This window comes from Tauraco erythrolophus, chromosome 2 (genome assembly GCF_009769465.1).
Source record: "Tauraco erythrolophus isolate bTauEry1 chromosome 2, bTauEry1.pri, whole genome shotgun sequence".
Taxonomy (NCBI): Eukaryota; Metazoa; Chordata; class Aves; order Musophagiformes; family Musophagidae; genus Tauraco; species Tauraco erythrolophus.
In genome coordinates this window covers 131,161,205-131,185,690 of record NC_141466.1, presented here as the reverse complement: position 1 = coordinate 131,185,690, position 24,486 = coordinate 131,161,205, and the positions used below count along the sequence as shown (strand labels likewise).

Genomic DNA, 24,486 nt, shown 5'->3' with positions numbered 1-24,486 from the left:
AATGTGACTGTTACATAAAATACATTACATATCACATACATTACATATCACATACATGGGATCTGAATTATATTTTATAAATAAGTCTGCATAGGAACATTTCACTGAAGTAAACTTACTGTAATTTTAAAATTCTTGGAGCAATATACGTGCTCCCTGGCACTGTTTGAACAAGGTAATCCAAAAGAGCTTGATCATGAAATCTTTTTGTGAATCCAGTTAAAAAATAAAGAGGTTTTTTGCTTACTAAAAACAATATACAAGTCAGGTATTTGATGCACTTACTTTTGAACAAATGCAATTAATCTTTTTGAAATAAAATATTCCACTTCCAAAAAAATTAAAAACGACAATATACCTCTTGGATATGGGCTGCAACAGCTGCTCTTGTGTCAAAATCCAGACCTTGGATTCTTTCAATAAATTCTTCCTTTTTCTGACACTAAAGATAAAGAGATCTATTTTATATATATACATATAAAATCACAAGTATTTTCATTCCCCCTTTGTATTTCTAAGAGCTGAAAATGCTAAAAATAAAATTAGAATGATCACATTGCTAAATTGTTATCGAATCGCGTTGACCAATACACACTTGGTTTATGCCATGTTACAGCAATTTTAACAGTTTCCAACACTAATAAAATGATAAAAAAACAACAGCTATTGAAAAGGGGGATGGAAGAGGTTTCTTAAAAATATTTACTTATTAAAATTTTATGATAGTGAGTTCCACAGGTATTTTTTCAGTGTCTTCCTCTACTACTCAAATTGCTTATTTAAGTTGTTAAGAACATACAACTGATCTATTTTTTCAGTTTAATTAGCTTTCTTAACAAGAGCAGCAGTCTGTCAAATATGTGAAACAGTTTCAATAAGATACATCAGTAAGTTAGTTCTTTAGTACTTTACCATTTTCTTCCTTTCTTTACAGTATCAGGTGAATCAACAATATTACAATTAACAAGCTATTAGAAATCCTACACACACAGTTTGCTATATTCATACAATAAAACGTAAGAGGTGTACAGTTGTAGCCATTTTAACTGTAGGAATATCCAGATTTTCAAGGAATGCAATAGTACCACTAGAGGAAGTTCGGTCAGCTAAACCACCTCAGGTATTAAAATAGTAAGAAAAGAGACTGATAACACTTAAACCATTTCATACAGATATAAACCTATATTAAGCTTACCTGAACCGCACAACCAAGTAAAAGCAGGAGGAGTTTTTTTATTTCTTCAGTACCTGGCTCTAAGAAGAAAACAAGAACGCAAAAACGGTAGGTGTAAAACGGTGATTTGCATTTCTTCTCTTACCCCTCAGAAAACATCAGGTTTTCTCACTATTTTCATATAATTTATGTTAACTTAGTTTAGAAAACAAAAAGATGAAGAAGACTCCATCTTTCTGGCTTTCAACCTAGTCCTTTTAACTGCCAACTTTCAGCGTTAACCAATAGCTTAAAATCCATAACAGTTTCAAAAAGAAAAAACATCATTTCAGCCCTTCGTAAAGCAGAACTTGAGTGATGTTTTCAAAAGTGCTTTGGAGACCTACAATTAAGTTTTCAACTGTAATCTCAGGTATCTCAAGGTATTAACAAAAGTGCTTAAATTCTTTGCCACCTCCAAGCTGTAAGTTAGGTGACAAGTTCATTTAAATTACTTCATAAAGCTGTACTAGATATTCATCTGCACGGGTAAAAATCAAAACGTATATCCAAATCTGGCCTTAAGCATCTCAATCTTCTAAAGAAGCTTAAAATAAAGATCAGTAAAGATGTTTCTTACTTTTTACATTCAAAATGTCCTCATCCTGCTACTACATATTTTCTATATCTAGAATATAAATGCCATAAAGCAAATGCTGTAAGGATGGCAAAATAGCTTAGGCTACTTGGAAGGAAACTGCATCATCTTACATAATTTTGCTTTACTGAAACAGAAAACACTATCCATTGGGCTATTTAGGAATAAAAGTGTCCTAATAGCATCCTTTCTACTATATACTTTGGATTTCAGCCAATAGTTTGTCTAGTTACCTAACAAGGAAACAAAAGCCATGATGTCAAACATAATAATGCTGGGTCTGGCTAGAAATCTGATCTTCATGTGGCAAAACTCTGCGATACAGCTGGGGTAACTACTACTGTCACCAATAGATTCACTTCCAGTCCAAACAGCAACCACCCCAGTGAACATCTGGCATGTACTAAGGCACACGTAGTCATCCTTGAACCTGACTTAAGCTACTGAAGCCCTTTTTTCTGAAGGACTAGGTCATCACAGATGATCTCCAGTGATCACGAGATGATTATAAGGGACTAAAAGAAAATTCAACCAGAACCTTCCTTCCAAAATGGCAGTTTGCAATCTTCTTCTATGTTGGGCAACTGATTTTAGATGAACCCCCACATAAGAAAGATGTAACCATTCACTTAGAAGCACTTGAAATATTGGCCTTTGATGTGATCCACTACAGTATTTTGTAATTGAAACGAATGTAAAATCCTTCTCAAAAAGTTACAGACACAAGGTAATCTTGACCAAAAGAGGAAATCAAAAAGAAATCAGGGAAGAACCAAAAAGGATACATAATTCTTAATGATTTTGAGTAGCTTTCAGTAAAGAGTCAAGCCTGCTGCCAGAAAGCAGAGATGAAAGAGACAGGTTCTAAGCTTCTCCACCTTCCTTGTGGCTTCAGGAGGTCTCTATGCATTATAATATTAAGTAGAGAGCCTGTTTTCAACATTGATTCAACCTGCCTCTTTAGAGGGAGCTATGTATAATCCCAATGAACATGTAATGTTTGAATTTTTCAAAAGGTTTGACAAGTAGACGCGTTACAAAGAACACGAACTCAAATGGGAGATCTTTAATCATTTATATAGACTTGTATCCCAAAGACTCAAGCTGTGGAAGTCTTTTACATAGAAACAGAAACTATCAATGAACACGTTTCATTAGAGGCACGCTACTACAGCTGAAGAAGAGGGATTCCACCCGACTGCCTGGCTTAATCAAAAAAGCTTAACTAGAATGAATCCATCTCAACATCATATATCCCACATTCATTTATTCCAATAAATTCATCAGACTTTTTTTTCTTTTTAAAACAATCCCTGAGCTCCTCTTTGGATGCTTATTTGCACACTGCTTCAGCATCTCTTGACTGGCTTTTAAAAGCCTATCTGAGTACTGTTTCCCTGTCCCTGCCCCACGTTCTCTGAAGGAACAAGGCAAATGTTGAACAACCTCACCTTCCCATTGCTACCAAGCATCTTGTAGGTTTTTCTTCCTTTTTCTGCATCATCAATACAGAAACATATCATTCTCTTCTACATCCTCCAACTTGCTGCTTGAACTTTGTTCCTACCCTGTCCTATCCTTTGATCTTCCCTGCACTCACTCTTATCCCTGACTTCCATATCCTCTGTAGCCTTCCATCCTCCCTGGCTTGCTCCCTCAGAAATATGAACTGGTTTTAATCTTTCCTCTCCCCCCATTACAGAACATTTGCCTCGTCATTATCTCTTTCTTCCTTTTCCTCTGTAATTTAACTTAACATTTACAATCACAGCCTGTAGCTCTTCTCCTCCAGTTTTCTTCTCAAACTGGCTTCCTGCCAATTAGCTCCACTGAAACATTTCTTGATAAAAGTCTCTGGTGACCTCTTTTTTTTACCAGAGCTCAAATCCAGCATTCTATCTGCCTTTTCCTTGATTAGCCAACTGCCTCTGATACAGTCAAACACATTTCTCTCCCCGAAATCTCATCTGCCCTTGCCTTCTGCAATTTGTCTTCTGATATTTCTTTACTAATCATTCTTTAAGTGCAAAGGGAAAAAACTGGGAGACATTTCTGAAAAAAAACACCACAGCTACAGCTTAGGCTTTAGTGGACCAAATCCTAATTGTTATCAGCAAATCAACTTTTACTATTCAGGCTTGTCTTGATGCAATCTGATTTACATAGCAAGTCTCTCAAAAGGTCACCAAGGTGTGATTTCACTACACTTGCCCACTGAAGAAAAAAAAGCCTAAAAATCCATACAGGGATGAGGTTCTCTTCCAGGTTGACACAGGAAGAGCTGTCTTAACTGTCAAAAGGGAAAGGTTCTGGATAGAACCCAAAAGAATGGGTCTATCTTCTGAGCCGGATCAAACTCCACGACCAACTCAGGCAGGAATATGAAACATCTTCAAGAACACTGCCCACACAAAACACTTTTTTTTCTAATACTTGGGCTACACTACCGTGAAGTTCATATTTTCTCACAAAGCAGATAATGTTCCCTCAGGAGAGCAATGTGTACGCCACCAGAGGTGCCAGCTGCCAAACCACAAAAGCTACATAGGCTTAGCTGAGGTTCCAAACAGGAAGAAGCTTTCTTCTTAATGACTAAAGCATAGGTTCTTGGGTATACAACTGAACACTAAATTATCTTTGTGGGTTTTTGTAGTGCATTTTTAATAAAAGTTCATCTTGTACTACACAATATTGTTAAGACATATTTTGTCTCAATATCTTAAAGAGAATTTAAGAAGTCACTACAAAAACAATATTATGACCTGGTTTTCTTAATCTGTTTTTCCACTAAATCTGGTCTCTAGGGAAATCCATGGATTCTTTCAAAAACCTGAAGAAAATCTGGAATCAAAATATAAAAGCACGATGGACTCTGTTATTTTGGAAAAGAAGAGACCACATTCACACTTCTTGGTGCACGTGATAGATTACAGCATCTACACATATAAAAACTGAAAAGGCTGTGATCTCAGAAGCAAAAGCAGCAATATTCAAAAGCAGAAAGTAAAATTCAAAAAAAATTAAATCAAGATACCTACATAAATGGGATATATGCAGATGGGATATGGAAAGTATCAAGGTTATGAACCCTGGAATTGAAAAGTGAGGTAACACAGATGGTTCTCCTTGCTCATGAGAAAAAAATCTTGTCTCACATACACAGAAGCATGGCATATAAGACATCTTAAATAAATAAATAAAAAGCCAGGGGAAGCTACACAGCCTGTTAGAGTAGTTCCTAACCTCTCTGCTGAGGTGCTAGAACATCAGAAGTAGAACACCTGGGACACATTAGACCCAAGTAAATAAATTCTGCCCAGTCCATAGTGGCTCCATGCAGGCCAGGTGTGTCTGCTCCGTGCTTCTGGAATTGAGAGCATGGTGCAGAGATTCCCAAGTGGCTGTGGATAGTCAGCTGGGTCCATACAGGCTAATTTTCTTGGTCTGAAAATTGCAACTCTGAGAGCTGGAAGCAGAGAAGGTGGGAGCATGGAGAAGACAGTGTCAGTTCAGGGGAGAAAGCAAGAAGGCAATTGCAATATTTTTCAGGTAACGATGCAAGAGAAGCAGGAGAGTTTGGGGGAAGGAAAAACAAGGAATAGGAGTTGGATCAAGTGAGATGCATTGAACTGCCAATTTTCTCAGAGGTGACTTAGGTAAAGAATGTTGAAAGTGGAGTAGCTGGGAATACATAAAACTTGTACTTTGTCAGATCAGTGGCTCATTGGTTGCTGGGAAGTGCACTTGGTTCCAGTACAAATCCTAATGCCAGCCAGTGCTGAGGTTTGGACACAACACATTTTTAAAAGTGTGGACCTTCAGTGTGAACAAAGAAAATGTTACTCATCATTATTAAACCACTTATTTGCCAGAAGTATTTACACAATCTTTTGTTGAAAGGCTCAATCTTATATGAATTATATTTTCAGTGAAATAATACAAGTTATTACACCAATGTAAATTTTCATCTTAGTTAAAAATAAACTTACCAGAAAAAGGATTTTTGCCAATTATTAATACATTTGGCAAAGACATCATGATCAACTGCTGCAAATTCTCCTATAAAAGTTAATTAAAATATTATTTCAATCATGTGTATTGAACAAAATCAAACATCACATACTAACCACCACTAAAGACAAATTAGTATTACATAAGTAGTTCGAAATTTTTCAGGTCTTAATACCCACATGTTCAATACTTAATTATTTGGACTCTAATTACAAAAAAACTTAAAAGTATGAAATATTTCTACAAAAGCCTTGCTTTATTGGTTTGCAAAGTCATCTCAACATAGTAAAATCCTCTCGTGGCAATGAGCTGGCTTACAGATCTTAAGCCAACTAGATCAATTCTGTGTCTCAGAATGTAGCAAAACTCCTTTATTAGTATTCATATTTCTTTGACTAGTTTATTGATAGATGTTTATTTTATTTGCTCTAAGCTGCATTTATACTACGAAAGATCAATTTCCTCTATTTCATGTCCATAGTCTCGGTGGCCTCGCCAAGACATGGATGTGAAAATTAGAGGGTTTTTGCTGTAGTTATGCTGGGACAAACCTGACTATAAAGGCACAAAATTCTATTTGCATGATCAGGCGGAGCTTTAGCTGGGTAAGTCCCACATATTCAAAGAGCAGCTCTGCCTATCTGTTCTATAGATTGTATCAATGGATAGCTTCTGTGAGCCAGCACTGGCTGTAATCAGGTCAAATCCTCCGTCTAGACAGGGTCTAATTCTTCTGAAGCAGAATAGTCTTCCTCCAGCTCCCAGATGTTTATTCACAGCAGATGCCATCCTACTGGCAGCTCTGGAGTCATGCTTTTTGTTTTTCCACAGTGACAGATTCATTAACACACAAAATGTTCATACTCAAAAGTATTCCAGAACCATCACTGCTTTACATCCAAAAGGCACATATTAGGTGCCATACTGTAAACTAAAAACGTAAGGTAAGTCGACTCATTTTATGTCAAATTTCAAAAATGACAATATTTCTTGAAAAACACCTGTAGAAATTATTAGCTATAGCTATACTTAAGCGTTCTTACCAGTTAACAGAGGACATAAAAAAAACGTATCTGAATTGATCAATACTAGACTGAAAAACATGTTCTCTCATTGCACATGCCTAAGACAAATTACAAGGAGGGAGAAAACAGCTCTGACCTACTCAAATGCCATGAATTTCAACAAATCATGACTCTTGTACTTCTGAGATCCTGATAAAGGCAGTTTTCAAATTGAAAAAAAAAAAGATACTTACTGCAAACTTACTGCACTAAAGTTAAGTTTTAAATCAATAAAAAACAGATAAAATATAAGGAATTCAAGGAGTATTTATAGCTACTGCGAAAGAAAAATCACATACTTGAAAAAGTGGAGGCTTGGTGGCTTTTTTGTTGTTTGTTTTTTGGTTGTTTTTTTTGTAATAGCTCAAGTAATTCCATGATGCTATTAGAAAGCTTTTCTTACTGTGAAGCAGAGTACAAGGAGGGGTCACCAAGAAATGTCTCCTCTACAGACTAGTGACATTATCACCTCTTTTCTTACTACACCTCTGCCGTGCTTCAAAGACGTCTACCACCTTTTTTGCCACATGGTGTAAACTCCGTCTGTAAGTTCAGTGCAACTGCTCTCAATTCGTGTTTACTTTTGAAATTACTGATTCTTTTAAAGAGCTGAAATTGGAACCCATGCGCCCCAAAATTCACGTACTTCTTTTAACTGCTGTTTAACCTGTAAAAATAAACTGAGCCTATTCACCAAATTCTGCCTTGCTTGTACAAACTTTTAGAGTTCATTAGCGCTTATTGTATTACAGACTCCCAAATCAGCTGTCAAATGAGGCTGACAGAGCACCCATGGGAGTCACAGAAGCTCACTCTATCAAACCTCCCAAGCCCACCAAAACTTAGAGGGTGATCAGTTCTCCTGAGTCAGCTGCTGAGAACAATTCCACGCTCTTACGCTGCCAGGAAATGTACAGGCTCAAAAGACTGGTTTGGGACCTAGTACGAGTTTGGTGATGCTGTAAGGAAGCAAAGCAGCTTCACTGGAAAAAGAAGATGCAACTGCAATTACACAGAAGAACAAAGACGACGCAGGAATCAAAAAACTTGTATAATCTAACACAGCATCTTCATTTTGAATGTTATATTCTATCAGTGCAGGTTTTTTGACAAGTACATATACCACACTGATGCAATTATTTGCTAAATTGAGAGACTGTTTTCCATAGATGTTATAAAAACACATGGAATAAACTTGCAGGGACAAGCACAAAATAAAAAGCTTTAAGAGTTAGGATAATGTAATGCTAAAAATTTAAAAATCCCCATGCCCATTAACATCTTATTCCTACTGTAATATTCCAGACATTAATCAACCTCGTATCTCAGTGCAGTGATTACTTTCCACGTTGCACTACTCTCGGATCTCAGGCATTCCATCCGGAACCTACACCAGGCACGGTGCCTGCACAGCTTTCTGAAGCATCCAGGAGTTACTTTCCATGTTCCACTACTCTCAGGTGTGAGGCATCCCACCCGGAACCTACACCACGCACCGTGCCTGTACAGCTTTCTGAAGCATCCAGGCGTGGGGGCTTGCAGCTCTGCCAAGGCGTACCCCCGGCTACAAGAGGTCTCCCTGATGGATTCCAAGGTCAAGCACTGGCTCTCCTGCCTGGGGTCATTTCACAAGCGACAGGAACTAAACCGACCCCTTCTTGAAGGTGAGTTTGCTCCGCTGCCTTGCTAAGCCATGCACGGGCTGCAGGAGAAGCCCAGCTGCCAGGTCGCACCAAGCTTGATAGGAAACAAAGACTGCAGCCCATCCTTCCACACTTCTCTCCAAACCCAATAAGCTAGCTCAGCACGTAAAGCTGCCTCTCTGCATGTGGGCATATCCAAGCGAACGTCAACACACGCAAAGAGCAATTTTAAATCTGAACAAGCATTCCAGTTTGGCTGCTAAATGCCTTTACTCCAACTAAAATGCCAGACCTGCAATGCCTGTAACTTGCCTCGCTTGTGCTATCTGAGACTGGCATCTCACAGGGTTAGAAGCCTGAGAGACTGAGGAGGGAAAGGAGGAAAAAGCGGATGCAGTTCTATATAGCTTACGGTCACACAGCACACACCTGAAACTTTAAAGGCATGCTGACTGACTTTAACATTTACTGAATAACAATACTTCTTTTTATTTTAAAAAAGCTATCACAAATTCTTCTAACACGAAGGTTTGAAGCAACATTCACAGTCCTGAACCGCTCAAAGGTCAGATACCTGAACGCAAGCAGGGAAGCCTGAGACTGTTGCACCAGGATGGACTGATGCTGAAAGGCCAAAGCAGCACAGGGAATGCTGTGCAGTCAAATAAAGACCAATCCTGCCAGCGTTTGTGCCTTCTGCTGCACCAGTGGTGAAGCACTAATGCCTGGTCGAAAATGACTGCCATCAGGAAACGGAAAAGCATGTGGGTCTCAGCAGGCAGCACTTACACCCACGGGCAGCAGCTGCCAAGAGAAGAATGATGTGAGGTATGTGTAGGCACAAAGCTCTGGCCAGGAAGATGCACAGTGGTTGACCACTGCAGTAAGTGACAGCTGGGATTTTTCACTGTATTTGGAGATTCTGAGAACACGTACTATGTGCCCACGCAAGAGAAAAAGCATACAAGGGGACAGGCTCCGTCATGGTGCACTCGCTGTAAGAGGCAGATGAAAGCAGATTTTCTCCCAGATCTGGACTCTCCTGGCAGAAAGGTGCAGGGAAGCGTAGAAGAGCACTAAAAGACACACTATAAGGGACACTGGTGACATCTGCAGTGTCCTACTACAGCCTGTCCACATGTACACCACTCTGTCCAGGCTCTGCTTCCAGAAGGCACAGCACTAGCTCTGACCTATCGCACAAAACAAAAATTCTACAGCTATTTTACAGCTCTAAATCAGCTCATCACTGCATTTACTATAAATTCCCATTCGATTTTTACCAACTCACTGATTTTTTCCTACTGAAAATCAAATTAATTCTAACTACAATAAATTTCATCATATTTTTCTTACAAAGGTTCCATTGACAGACTAAATGCACATGTAATCATTTCCCTCATAGCCACAAAACTTGCTTCAATCCAGAAAATACCAATCAATACTGTTTAATGTACTATATGAGTAATCAAACATGCAGAGTATCTATTATATAAACAGATCATCATTCACATACAAATGTTTTGACTACTACTATAGCTGTAAATTAAGTGTGATAAACAAAATTGACCAATTTTATAAACAACTATCCATACAAGGATCTCAAAATATTAATCTTATTTTTCTTATCCTTAAAGGCATAGCTAGAAAAAAATACTTAGAAACAATTCTAGGCAAAACATAACTCAAGAAAGAATTACTGACCTGATAGTAAGTTTTTATTTGTTTCACCAAAATAGACAAATTTTGAATCCTTAAGGACGCATCGTTGTTTACTTTTTTGTTTATCCTCTGATTGGCAGACTTTGGATTACTGCAAAAAATAATTAAAAAATTAAACACACTGAACATTAATCTTTAAAAATATAAAACAAATTATATTGTTAACAACATAACATACAAGGACAACAACTTGGTTGTCTTGGTGACCATGCCTTTCTTTTCCTTCCCCAAGAAATAAGGAGTTGAGGAAATGAAAGCTAAAGGCAGAAAGAAGTAACTCGAAACATCTGTCTCTGCTACAGCGAGGCCGATTAGCATCCTTTTTGGCCATTAACACAGTATGGAATTGGGAGCACCCATCACAACCACCGGAGAATTCATATAAGAAGAAAGTTTTTTTTGTGGCTCTGCCCCTCTCCACAAGCAGCCCCATCCCCGATGGATACAGAAAGCAGCACATGGCTATAACATAAATATTCCAGCACATGGTGCAGGCATCGGGCATCATTCCTGCTGATGTAGACAATTATGAATACCAGAATTCAGACTGGCTGCATGAACGAATGTCTGTACACTGTAAAACTATACAATGCCATTTTACTATCATGAGACACAAAACCAGAATGTAAGTTTTAACTTTTAGAACAATGAGGAATATGAAGTACACCATGCTAACACACATAAACTATTTTAAATTTATTTACAGATGATTGAAATCTGTCAACAAAGGGATTATTAATGGGAATTTTTGTCATATACTCCCACATACTACCAGATTTTTCCCTGGTTTATCTTGGCTTCAGAGTGGAAATCAATCTCTCTTTCCTTCACAAAGTAGAAAGGATTTGAGGAAATGGAGATGAGTCCCCCTTTTTCAACACCTCATAACATACCAAGTTATTAACCACATACAAGACAGTTTGACAACCATTCATTGTGATTTTTCAAGGAAAACAATGCCGAATCAACGCAACTCTCCCACAACACCCTGTAAAAGGCTGAGAGAATTCCTAAGAGATGGTCAATGTGAAGTTTCTTACTTTTACAAAAATAGTTGATACAGTTGCACAACGCAACTTTCGATATTTAATAATATTATTGTATTGTTTAATGATATTATCATCAGATAAGCATGCAGCTGACTGGAATACTGCACTCCAACAAGAAAATACCAACTTTTCACTGTCAAACTGGAGGTTCCTGCAAGGATGTGTGTGTGCTGGGTCTGGTTTTGTTCAACATTGTCAATGACTTTGATGATGGAATACAGAATACATTTACCAGAACTGCCATTGGCAAAGATTGGCAGGAATAGAAAAAAAAATTCAAAGAACACTATGGCAATTGAGAATGATCCTGATAAAGTGTAAAGTGGTGTGACAGCAGTATAAAGGAATTCAATAACAACACGTACAGGCAAAGGATTATACTCAGGAATCACATTTAGAAAGAGTAACTTGCTATAACACTTGAGTGACCTGAATATTGTAGTGGCCACAACTGAATACTGAGGGAAAAGAAATGTCATTGCCAAGAAAAAACTATGTCTTCAATTTTTTAGTAAAAGTGTTGTCTAAAAGAGAGGTATTTATCCTATGCACGGTACAGATGCTGCTTCAGTTACTAGAGTCACACTTCAGGTCTGTATTTATCCTTTCTCCACAGGTGAATCACCTGGGCTCTAAGCATCACCCAAACTGAAGGCTGTGCAGAGGACACCAGAAAAAGAATATGCATCACACAGAAAAGGTATATTTTACCTGAAGAAAGTATATGTAAGTAGTCTATAAGATTAAGTCTACGAGATCACCAATATACATGATCCACACATTTCTATGCAGATACTCAATTCAACCATAACATATAAGTGTGAACAACCAACACCCCAAAATGAGCTGTTCCCTCTACTGCACCCAACACAGGAGTGTCGTGATTTATTTTTATGCAATTTATCACTTTGATTGGTAGTTTCACATCCTTTTTGTAACGATGTTGCTATTGACAAAATTTACATAGTTACTCTAAATTTAAGTTACCTAAAAACGACTTTTATTTGCCTTTTACAGCTTTCTTCAGTTTTAGCGTGTCATCATTTTTAAAAGATACTTTAATGTTTTTTCTTCAGTTTATTGCTATCAGAATTTCCTGGTTCACAAGCATGAATGGAAATAATGTTTAAAAAAAAAACTTTGCTGGGAAAAGAAGTCAGATCATACGTAAAACGCACCTCCAACATGGCAATTTTTAAAAGAAAAGCAGTCAGCATAGCATCATCCTTCTTGTATATATAAATATTGATCTGGGAAAATTAGGACATTGATCTTTGCACTGGTAACTCCCCTCATTCCTAAATCCTCATCACCACGTTCCTAAAAATACTAGAAACAATTAAAGTATATTTTAGAATATATTAGCCAAAACTATGTGACTAAGAGGTCACCTTGGATTTATTATTAGTCAACCTGTAGCTGCGAAAGGAACTAAATGGGCTAAAAATTCCGATGCTTTGCAAATGTGCAGAACTGAACTCCTTTCCAAACTGAATTCATTCAAATTTGTTAAAATCAGAGCAGAAAATCCAGGACAAATCCTGCTGACCTGATGGCGTAGAGAGATCAGCTGAAGTCTCCTGTTTCTACATTCATATCTCCAAAAGGCCGATTTGGGCCCTTAATCTTCATCTTTAATCTTAATGACTATCGGATTATCTCCAGGCTTTTTCATCATCTTCCGCAGCATTACTACAGCCACACATTTTAGGCGAATCTCCCTTTAGAGCATTCAAAGCAGAGGGTACTAGAGCTTCCTGGATATCGTAATAGCTCTTATTTTAGTATCAACGCAAAAATTCGCGTGCAACCACAAGAATTCAAAACACAAATGCCATAAAAACTCAGGCTTGACACTTTCTCATTTCAAAAGCTGTACTAGAACCTTTAGACAGATCTTCCAAGAACAAAAACTTTAACATTTGCATAGGGCTGTGTCTTCACACCGGTATGCAAATAAATCTTTACACACTTTTCAGACAAATGAGTTGTTACTATCCCAGTACTACAAACAAAAAATGAACACAGAAACAAATTCCTGAACAACAGCAGAAAGAATCAATGCCAAGGATATCTGTGTGGAGGAGGGAAGAAATGGGCAATTAGATGCCAAGATTTCTTAGGACACAAGTTCTTAGTTCCACATCTTTGTCACCACTGCCATCTTCATGTTTTGCACTACAGTATTTCACTACTGGGACTTGCATACACAAAAGATACAACACATGAGCTCTGTGGTTTTATTTGATGATATGAAAACGCATTTTTGAAATCAGAAGTCATAACATCTGGGCAAGATCAAGAACTGTAAGGTGCCATTACACCTGTACCTGGACTTTGCTCCTGAGTACCTCCATTTCCCCTCACAGCACGAAAATAAAGAATTCACAACTCTCAAGTGATGCACTAAGAGATACTAGTTGAGTACTTCTAGAACACTTCAGCAGACACTTTGTCAACAGTACTACAGCAAATCTTTCTTACATTTCATCTTCTCCATCTTAATCCTTACAAATCCAACAGTGTATGCATCAACTCTGCCAAACTATGCGTTAACAAAGAAAACCAGAAATTCTGTTAGTCTTGTGTGAAAGTTAATGTTGATATGTATCAAAGCTTTATTTTTTTAATTATTAACTTACACTACTGTTGAAAGTGAAGTAACATTCCTTTATTTCCACCATGTCACTCCATGTAGTCCCCTCCCCCATTATATATACATTTTTTTTTTTAATGTGGCGCATATCTTCATCTATCAAGACCAATTCAATGGCTGACACACATTCCTTACATTTTATAGCAATTCCAGGCTTCTTTTTTGACAGAAGTTACATTGTTTTGGGTCAAAATAATTCATTCCTGTATCTTAAAACGGAAAGCATTCAACTTTTTTTTTTTTTTTGGCATGAATTTCAGGAAACAGTTTACTAAGATTGTGAATTTTGCTGGGAAAACTCGGGCCACAGATGTGCTCTGGAACTCTATCGTTACCACTCAAAAAAACTCGCAGTCCAGTTTTATGATCCTCTGCTAGTGCAGACTATCAACAACTAAAATCAGACTGTCAGCCTCACGACAACCCAGTGCAGAATAAATTTATTTTAATAATCTTAAACGTTTCCAAAAGGTTATGGCTACAGGTCCAACAGAAACTTAAAACCCAAAGTTCCGTACCATTTTTTAGCAGAACTTTCAAACAGATTACAGTAAGTTTAACTCCTTGCTTTTGAGGATTGATTAAGTTACTTAAATATTAGTAGTGTTAGCACTGATATCTACAAATAATTTTTAAAGTAATTAAACATTCGGCTCAAGAACTCACTATAGCTAGCTGGAAGTTGTATTTCTTGGATTTTGTCACTTTTTGGTAAAGATTGCCGTATTGAGGCATTATTCTTCAAACACAGGAGGTAAATTGTTTGATGCTCTCAATCAACACGTTAGCTATGACTAGGAGGACTTCTGCTGGGAAAAAAAATTGTTTCTAACTCTTGCCTGAGTGAAATCCTGCTCTCATTACCTTCCAGTGCAAACAGGACATTACCTCTGTACTGCGGTAATTTGAATCTTTCTAACCACATTATGGCATTAAATGCTTATACTTTATAAACACAGAAGATTAATGGGCTACCTACTAAAATGACCCGCATGCCGAAACTTAAAACATTTAAATTAGAGGCCACTTGGCATAAGGATCCTTCAGTGTTGGTATTTACCAGTCCTCTAATGCCCAGTCACTGATTTCTAGCTTTCAGATCATGTTGGAACTGTCAGTTTGGACTTGCAAAGTGCATCCAACAGCCAAGAACTGGCCTGACAGATCGCACCGTTACCAAAAGGACGGTGATTGGGCCCTCCAGCAGGAGATTTCATCATTTTAAAAAATAAACCCACCTTCATTCCCAATACTGGTAACTCATTCTCTCAAAACCTCCAACTTTAAAGCTCAGTAGTCTCCATATTCCACAAAACACCATCCTAAACAATATTTATTTAGTCGATATAGTCCATTTTCTTAAGCACTGATGTCTTAACTTGTTCCTCTCAAAGAGAGATTAACGTAGCATGATGTTAACTACACATTTTCCATTAGCTGTTGTTTGTAGAATTGTATTTTGTCAGACTGGTCTGAGCCAGGAATAGACATACTAATTTTCTTATCAAGCATTCTGAAATAACTAGGGAGGAGAACTCATGAAATACGATGTGCAAATATATTTTCATACAAAAAGATAAAATTCTAAAAGTAAATCGACAGAATTTGTATTGCTTTAAAGAATACGTATCTTTAAATTAGTTTACACTTTTTGGCAACTAATTTACTATGGATTTTAATAAATTACTTGCATCCATATGTTGAATTGTTCAATTTTTTATGACACAGAAAATTTTTATAATAATTACATTTTTATTAATACTAACCAATTCTGCTTATTAGAATACATTTGGTCCAATACCACTGAAAGTAGTACATGCTGCTGGGAATAAAACAAGATGTAAATGAAAAACTTTTCAAAATAAATCAGTTCTAAACCATACCTTTGTAAAAGACACCTTTAAAGAACAGTTTTCTAAAACCATAAGGTTCTAGTGGCTACTGTGGCTAGTTACACTATAAACATTTTTAAGGCAATCCATGCTCTGAACTCTGAATTGCTCCTTTTATTAGGTGGAAATACTGAACTGCTTCAGTGGCAAATAGCCTGGCAAAATAGGGCAAATCTGTCTAGAAGTCAATAGGAGGCAGAGCAGTAAAAGATACCCTGAAGCTATTTTACATTTAAGAGCAACCTACTTATGACAAGATACATTAATTTCAGCAGCAATAAAACCAGACAAGAGCATCCATCCCAATAATGCATTAGTTTAAAAGTCCTGATTACAGAGAGAACTTCAGTGGTTTTGAAGTACTACCAGTGTCAGGAATTACAGATTGAGACCTCATATAATCAGGGATTATGTGTCTTTTAATTTTTCATTGACCAAAATCTATCAGAAATGGGAATGTGATAGCTTAATGGCTTCATGCTTAAATCTACGCAGACTGCAAACCAGTTGTGTCCTCTCTTGCCATCTGTTCCTTGATGGTACTTAATGATTAAGTCCAGTATTATAACGCACCCTAATTTTAAATACATCATTGTCTGAATATATTTGTTAAGTACAGTGAAATGCTGAAACCAGCACTTCGGAAAAAATTCTACACAAGTGTATATTTTGAAGGGTAATAAATATTGACTGTTTCTCTGTGGTTTAGCTCACAGTAGCACAGTATTCACTTTTACATGTAAATGTTGTTGCCCAATAAAGTTATATTTTTTGCAAAGTCCCTTTAATAGGAATACTGAGGCTCAGCCTTGCTCTCTGCCCAATATTTCAATAATTACTGATACCAGAATTTTTGGCTAGATTTCAAATAATAAAGCAACATTTCCATTATTTACTATCAGCAAGGAAATAACAAATACGTATAAAACGTGTTTTACAAAGAAATTTAACACAGCAGTGTCCTTTTACTGTGAAAGTTAAAATAAAACTGGGGCCTTCACTGAAGAATAATTGATCATCTTGGATTAGTGCTTTTTTCTTTTATTTTATTTTTTTTTTAATGCAGGTGTAGGGCTTCATCAGGATTTCTGTGTTGATAGAAACGGATTTAAAGGGATGACTTCCCTAAAGAATACTCCGTGACACAGACTATCCACTGCTGAAGCGTGCAGAGAACTAACTCGGCACATTCTTATCTGAAAAACAGATGGCAATAAAATCCTTCCACCTCTTGAAGAGCATCATGCAAGAAACGCAAACCCTGAGGCTGCAATGTATTGATGATATTGAATACACGTGTGATGTGATGGCACGGTGATACTATACAGGACTATTACAACTGCAGAGCCATAGTCTGACTTGCTGAAGACACAAGGGATGTACGTTCTAGACTCATCCAAGAGATCACTTTGGAATCCTGCTTTGCCACTGTACCTTTGAGTACTTACGTGGGATCCAGCAAAAGGATGCTCTAATCTTAACTTGCAACAAGCAAGGAAATACTGTGATCTATACCAACCACTCTCCTTTGCCTTTTTAGCAGGTGTTTATGACAATCTGCCTCTTACTTGTAAAACATCTGTATTTCTACCCTTGAGACAATATCATTCAAGCAGCCATCAACACACAGCTAAAATGTTCGTGTAGTTCTGCAGACACCTGCTCAAACTCTAAAGATATCATTACAAGTGCTGAGATATCCTTTACCGCAAAATAAGGTGCACATTAATATCTCAATTTAACGATACTTTTCTAACTCTGCACGCAAAGACTGACCATGTGTGCCAAAATTTCAATACTTGTATCAAAGGTTTTTTGCCTCATGCCAACGTCAGTTTTAGGAAGCTGATCTAACATCGAAAGGCTTTTGGCTCTTGCACAAAACTCCACTTCCTAGGATTCTGTCTGACATCATAAACTAATAGGAGGCTGAAGCCCTATGCGTGCATTAAAAAAAAAAAAACCACAAACACGACCAAGTGGCCTACAACAGATCGACTAGCTGGTGGGGATCACAGGGAACACTGCCAAGAACACATGAGCAGATACTGAGCACAAGCAGACAGCTTCCCGGCCTTAGCTCTGCAGCATCTGACCAGGCTGAACCACTCACAGGGTAGCTGCACAGTGCCTAAGCTCCGGTTGGCACGCACAGCACAGGAGCTGCCTAATTACTCACGGTTGAAGTGTGCTGGAATAGCTGTATCTGAAGTGGTGCCACAAGCCTTTGCGCCAAGTAACCCCCTCTCTCCCTTCTCCATCAATACGAACCTGCTGCACCTCGCGACCTCAGGGCTGCTCTCACCAACAACCGCTCTGCTGGGTGATCCCACTGCTACTGGTATCACTTGCACAAAGAGACACCTCTCGCATCTGTACAACCCCAGGTTTACACATGAATGTGCAAACAGCCAGACAAAATCATGGCATATCGAAGAAGTCTGGTGACTGATCTTTAATTTCTCCCTCTCAGGGTTTTAAAAAGAGCAGAGTCCAGAACTGCTCAGATTTAGTTTTTGTCCTTTCTCTTTTCCTTACTAGTAATAATGCATGCAGGTGAGCAAAATGTAGGAGAAAATGAGAGAAAACAAAACAGTTCCCCTGTAATTTACCACGCTCACACTTGTGCCACTGAACTAACACCCCTCAAAAATCCATAACTTCCAAGCTTACCGGACAACAGCTGTCTTTATCATCACATAGCATGAAAAAACTTTACTACTATTGCATCAACTTGACAATTGCTGAAAGGTACTACGTAAAAAAAAAGAAAAGCTTTCTGCCAAAGACTGAAACCAGTGCATCACTACTCACTGCGCCGAGTAACCTGGTGAGCTCCCTGCAAGAAGCAAAGGGGACATGGAGCAGCCTCTGCTCCACAGCTTGCAAAAGATCAGCTGGCTTCCACCAGATTCCCAAGTTTCACTGATGGAAAGGAAGACCTATAGGATCCAGAGCATCACAGAACACTTAACATTCTTACATGAAACAAACATTGCCAGGTATTAAATAATGGAGAATTCCTAGAATAAACAACTTGACAAACAAAACTTTTTTTGAGGAAGCAGATGAGAACCAGAAAGTCTGACAAACATACTTTACTACTTCAACAAATCTAAACATCTTACAATGGTTGTCTTGAATTTTTTGTTTGTTTGTTGGGGGTGGGGCTTAATTCCAAAAGGCCTCAAAGCAAATACTGTTTGAAAAGGTAGAATCAGACTGCTGTAGTACTTGCAGGGTACTACTTGCCGAATTAAACTAAAACAATACGGCAGCACAGGATGCAAGAGCATACAGTCTACAAAGGACAAGCAAGAAAAGAGATGGACATACCACAGAAACAATGTACTGATGATAACCAATACTGAAGTTTTGCTTTATACTTTAAGCACTGTGTGTTATTTTCCCTCTCAGGGTCAACGTTTTTTACTTTTCAAATGAGCTCAAATTTTAAGATCTATTCAGTCCCATACTAATTAACAGAGCAACTGAATCCTATTTGACTTCGTGATTAACACCTCAATGTGACCGACCATTAAAACACTGCAAACATTTACACCCACAATAATCCTGTGGCAACAGGAAGATTAGTTTTACGTAAGTGAGCACTCACAGATCTGCATCACAAGATGCAGCATGACTTGACACCAAACATCAGAAGGCATTAAAGTGAGATGATGTTGGTTGTTTTTAACAACCTACCTTGGAAAGAACACTCTGCAAACATACAGGTAGTAGTTTGGAAGAAACATCAGAAACAGTTATAAAAGAAGAATAGGGCCAGAAAGTTGTCATCACAGATAGGAAGCAGCAAGCAGTACAGAAGAGAGGCAAATAAACACCTACTGCCCTTAGCAAATGACACTTGTGAAGCTAAGAGGCATTCTAAGATATTTAAAATATTAACATAAAGGAAAATAACTCATGTAGGATTTAAATGCAATACACATTTATGCAGTCTTCTTTATTTAAGCTTAAAAAAGACCTCAAGAGCTTATTAAATTTGCATATAGAAGTTTTTTCTCTTCTACCCTAACCAACTTCCAACACCACAGCAGTAGGTACTTTGCTTTATCTGATAATCATAGCATTATCAAAAATAATTTCTCCTTTGGAAGACTTGGAAAAACATTCACTCATTTTGTTCTTTACTTTGAACTTTGCCGAAGCTATAAATTCTCAAAAATAATCACTTAATACTTCAGATTCGAAACAGTCTGACCACAGGTAAACACCACAGCACACTGAGTATTAAAAAACACCGGAAATACTGATGTGAGATCAGCCGAGTGGGAGGACACCAAAGCCACCCGAATATTGCAGTTTCAGTGACTAAAAAGATCTTAAGTCATAAAAATAGTGCCACGTAGATTTCCGTTAAATGCTTTTGGTTAGAACACTATGACTCTAGAATTTCTCTTTCTTATGAAGTACAATAAACCGTCTATAAGTAAATTAACAATAAAATACACATCTTCACCTTTTTCCATACCAATTTTTAGACTGCCAAGTGACAGAACTGAGCCCTTTATACAGATTATTCCAGAGAATCAGACAAATTCAAATGCAAGGCTCCTGGATATAAGGGGATTGCCAAAACAAGTAAGTTACATTTCTTGCAAAAATTTTATCCACGTGAGCAACTTCATTGCTTCTGCTCACTAACTGTGCTGCAAGTTTTGTTTGCACAGCAATACACATACAATCCCCCTACTGATTTATATCTAAATAGAGCAGTACATGAAGGACCTTACCTCTTAACTACCCAAAGCTACAAGATAAACATATATATAAGGACCTGTAAAAGAAGTGCATTCTTTTAATCTGAAAACATTAATATTAATATTCTTGCGAAGACACAAACCCGCACTTTGTAAGTATGACATTTGTTGACATTGTATCATACATCAACTAGTATCTGTATTTTATTTTGGTCTGGCATACACAATACTCTAAATATACAGTAAGTATATTCCCAAGCTACCAGGAAATTACACCAGACATTTTTTGCTCAAGGGCTTATTCAAGAAAAACAAAGATACCACACAAACAAAAACTAGAGCAAATATTTCCCCGTAGCTTAAAATAAGATAAAATTCTGTGATAAACCTAAGTGGACTCTTATCTCCTATCACTATAGAAAAGGAAGGAAATTTCCAAGTATATTGAAATGTGCAACACAGATTCAAAGACTCACTCAACAGCCAGGAATATAATACAAGCTGCTTACTAGTTCATCCCTCACTATTTCCCAATCCAAAAATACAACATAAGATGATTTTTTCTTTTTCCTCAGAGTAAGCCAATGGCAAAGCACACCAACCGAGTTAGGGTCCTGCAGGAGCTCTGCTTTGGTTCAATGCTTTAACATCAATTAGTCCAATGAAATGAAGAGGGGATATTTTGCAAATACTGCTTAATAACAGCCACCTAAGAGGCTGTGCCTCTTTGCAGCATCTTCAGGCATAAATACAGGACTCTCTAAAACAAAGCAAACAGAGACTCCCCCACAGTTATTATCAAATAATCTCTGACCACTGAGGTCATGTGCTCTAACAAAGCAGCATTTTGAAAAAATGTCTTGATCCCTAAATAATTACTACACAGGGAAAAGTGGTACAGTATGAAAGACAAGGAAGGCAACAAATCAGTATTTAGTTTAGAAAACAAGGAGGAGGAATCAAAAATCAGAGGAACATACGAAAGAACACAAAGCCAAGAAGCCCCTTCTTAACTTAAGAAATGAGGAAAATCTAGAAGTAAGCTTCTCAAATTTAGCATAGGATTAAGATGTGCTTGATTTAGTGACCAATTTGTCATTTAACTAGACTATAGTTTTTAAAAGAAAGATCAGAGCACATCAATACTTTGCAAAGGTCCGTCGTGTAGACATCCCCAAAGTAGCCACGGAACCTGAAGAAATGCAGCCTCACCAGTGAAAGATGCAAGCTCAACAGCCCAGGTAAGACATTAGTAGTTTTACACTGTCAAGAAATACAGCAACATTGTTGGGTGGCTCAAGGCGTCTTGGCCACCTGGGCATACTGACCTTACTGGTATGAAAATCAGAGCAAAACGAGTTGTGTGTTGCTTTTCCTACAACACCAGGAGCCAGGACAGCAGCAGCACAGAAGCAGAGGTAGGCAAAGAGCAAAGTCAACCCTACAAACAGAAATATTACAGCCAGCCATAACTGGAAAGCTCACCCAGCCTCAACGTTGGGCAAACGATGCTTAGGCGAGCCACTCAGCCATCACTCCTGAGCTGCTAAAGCACACGGCGCAGTCACTGGTGTGAAACTGGGAGATGTCCTCCTCTGGCTCAAAGCCACACTTGTGGCATTCCCCACACGGTCCTGTGACTTCAGCTAAAGCCAGCTCTGCCTTGTGTAAGGACAGCTCTGCTCAGTCGTGCTGCCCTGTGCTGTGGGTGTATCTCCGCCGCTACCTCGCTCAGCATCGCTGCCCTGGAGTCTCCACTGTAGCATACGTGTCCCTACACGTGGAACAGCCTTAACTGAGCTGTGTCATAGAAGGAGACAGCTTGTCAGTAGACTCTTACTTACCTTTCCTGACAATGAAACACATAAAATATATGCCTAGAAAGCCATTAGTAATTTTATTCCATTATTTTCATAGAGTGCTTAGAAACAGCACATAGAACACGAGCGAAATGCAAAATGCTCTGAAAATAAAACTGGAAAGTCATAGTGAATATACAACGTTTCCTTGCCAGAACATTGTTGATGCTGAAACAAATTATTTTGATTGTAGATCTTTCAACTAAGACTGCTATTTATGGAACAGGTAGATAGACTCAATAGAGCACTTCTATACGTATTAAAAAATATTTTTTAACTCGGCTTTTATTCCCTGGCCTCAGCTACTAACCTAGACTGAGGATGGGACTAGTAGTACACTACCAAAAGAAAAAAGGAGCCAGAGTCAAATAAAGATACTGAAGATAACATGTGAAGAAGAGAGCAAAGAAGTGGAAGTATACATGCAGAGGAAGATTATTTACTTCCTAATCTTCAAAATACGGTGAGAAACAAGAGTGACCCACAGAATAGGTTACTGTACATAAATAAATCAGAGTAGACAGGTTGAAGGAAGTGGACGTCAACTGTGGAAAAGTGTACAAAAGCATTAAAACCCAGTAAAACAGACTTAAGGAAAGATCAAACACTTAAGCATTCCATGCTCGACCCACTTTTTTTTCCTCTTTACCTGTCAAAACCCCAAGCACCGCAGAAGTACAGGTGTCAGCCTATCTCCACCTCATTTGCCCATGAGACCTCATTTGTCTGCAGGCAGACATCCAAGTCTAAAACTAACCATCATTACACTGTAAGAACTCTCTTTTCCTTTTTTGTAATCAAAAGGTTTTAATTCCAACAGCCTTGACCGTGATGCACATTCTACTGGATCATTAAAGAATTTGCTTCTTTATAAAAAAACCTGAGCGTTATGAATTCAGCTTTCCTTAAGAAAAAAATAGGCCCGACTGCTGCAGAACCACTCAAGAGCAACAACTCTCACAAACCACCACTGTGACACCTACCTTGCATCTGTGGAAGCCCGACAGAGCACGTCTGAAAAGTGTGAATCAAATCCATTCACTTCAGGAACGTGAGAAAGGTGCAGACTTTTTTTTTTTTCTAAAATACGTGCTGATATTTTTACTGCTAAACACACCGATTTCATTTTCCCAAAAACTTTTTTTCCATTTACCCGCCCAGCCAGAACCTGGCTGAAGCTGCCTCTCGCTATTTGGTCTGCTTCACAAGAAAGAGTTAATTGGAACGGAGTGCGTGTCCCTGCACTCTTTCACCGAGCCAGGCAGCTGGCTCAAGCCCTAGAGATGGAGTCCAGTTTTCAGGGAAAGATATAGGCAAGCCAGAAGTATGGGCTGGCAAGCTCCACTGTTTGGAAAAAAGTGTACAACTAAAGACTAAGAGCTCAGAAAACGAGTCAATGAAGCCGTCTACACATTCCAGGCACACACCACCAGAGCGGTGGAAGAAAAGAGTCAGCTGGTCCACCTGGAAAATTCTATGGGCTTGAAAGGCCTGCATGTGGGTCTGCTCAGTGAAAACCAGCGGGAGAACGGCAAAAGGGAGAAAACCAGGAGAAAAATAAAATACTTCATCCTCTGAAGTAGTTTTCAGCACGGTTAGATGCAACAAGTGATATGGATAGTATCGATTAATGTATTTAATTAAGACTAAAGTTATGAATGGAACACTGGGATGAAATCAGACAGGTTCTCCAGACATGGATTAAATTAACTGTTTCTGAGTTTTGTTCTACACATTACTGATTCTGCAGACGGTATTTTTCCAATAGTTCCTCTGAAACAGACCCGTTTCCACAAATACAAAGCACAGTAAAATAAAACCATTAAAACTAAAATACAGTTTAAAGTCTTTGTTACTTGACCAAATATTAATGGTGGTGCTAAATGCAATAAAAGTCCCAATCTTGTAATTACTTCCAGCTGTCTATTTTTACACAAAGAAACCAGTAAGACTCGTCAGTTGGGGAACCACAGTTCCTACTACAAGACTTTCTGCATTTCTTGCACAATCCTAACAGAACTCAATTAACAAATATCAGAGACCAACATCTATCAG

At 38.0% G+C, this 24,486-nt stretch overlaps 1 protein-coding gene across 6 annotated transcripts in view; it reads right to left on the bottom strand.

The window, feature by feature from the left end:
• The window catches only part of CCDC88A (coiled-coil and HOOK domain protein 88A), a 74,352-nt gene that overhangs the window by 45,744 nt on the left and 4,122 nt on the right, over nt 1-24,486 (bottom strand). For 5 of the 6 annotated variants that reach the window (XM_086631905.1, XM_086631906.1, XM_009987142.2 and 2 more), the window contains exons 3-6: nt 10,234-10,342; nt 5,801-5,870; nt 1,196-1,254; nt 359-442 (exon numbers count right to left, since the gene is read on the bottom strand). In XM_086631905.1, coding sequence (XP_086488031.1) covers nt 359-442; nt 1,196-1,254; nt 5,801-5,870; nt 10,234-10,342 — 322 coding nt within the window. Of the gene's footprint in view, nt 1-358; nt 443-1,195; nt 1,255-5,800; nt 5,871-10,233; nt 10,343-11,023; nt 11,035-24,486 lie in introns of all 6 variants that reach the window. The other variant, XM_086631903.1, reaches the window with a different exon arrangement.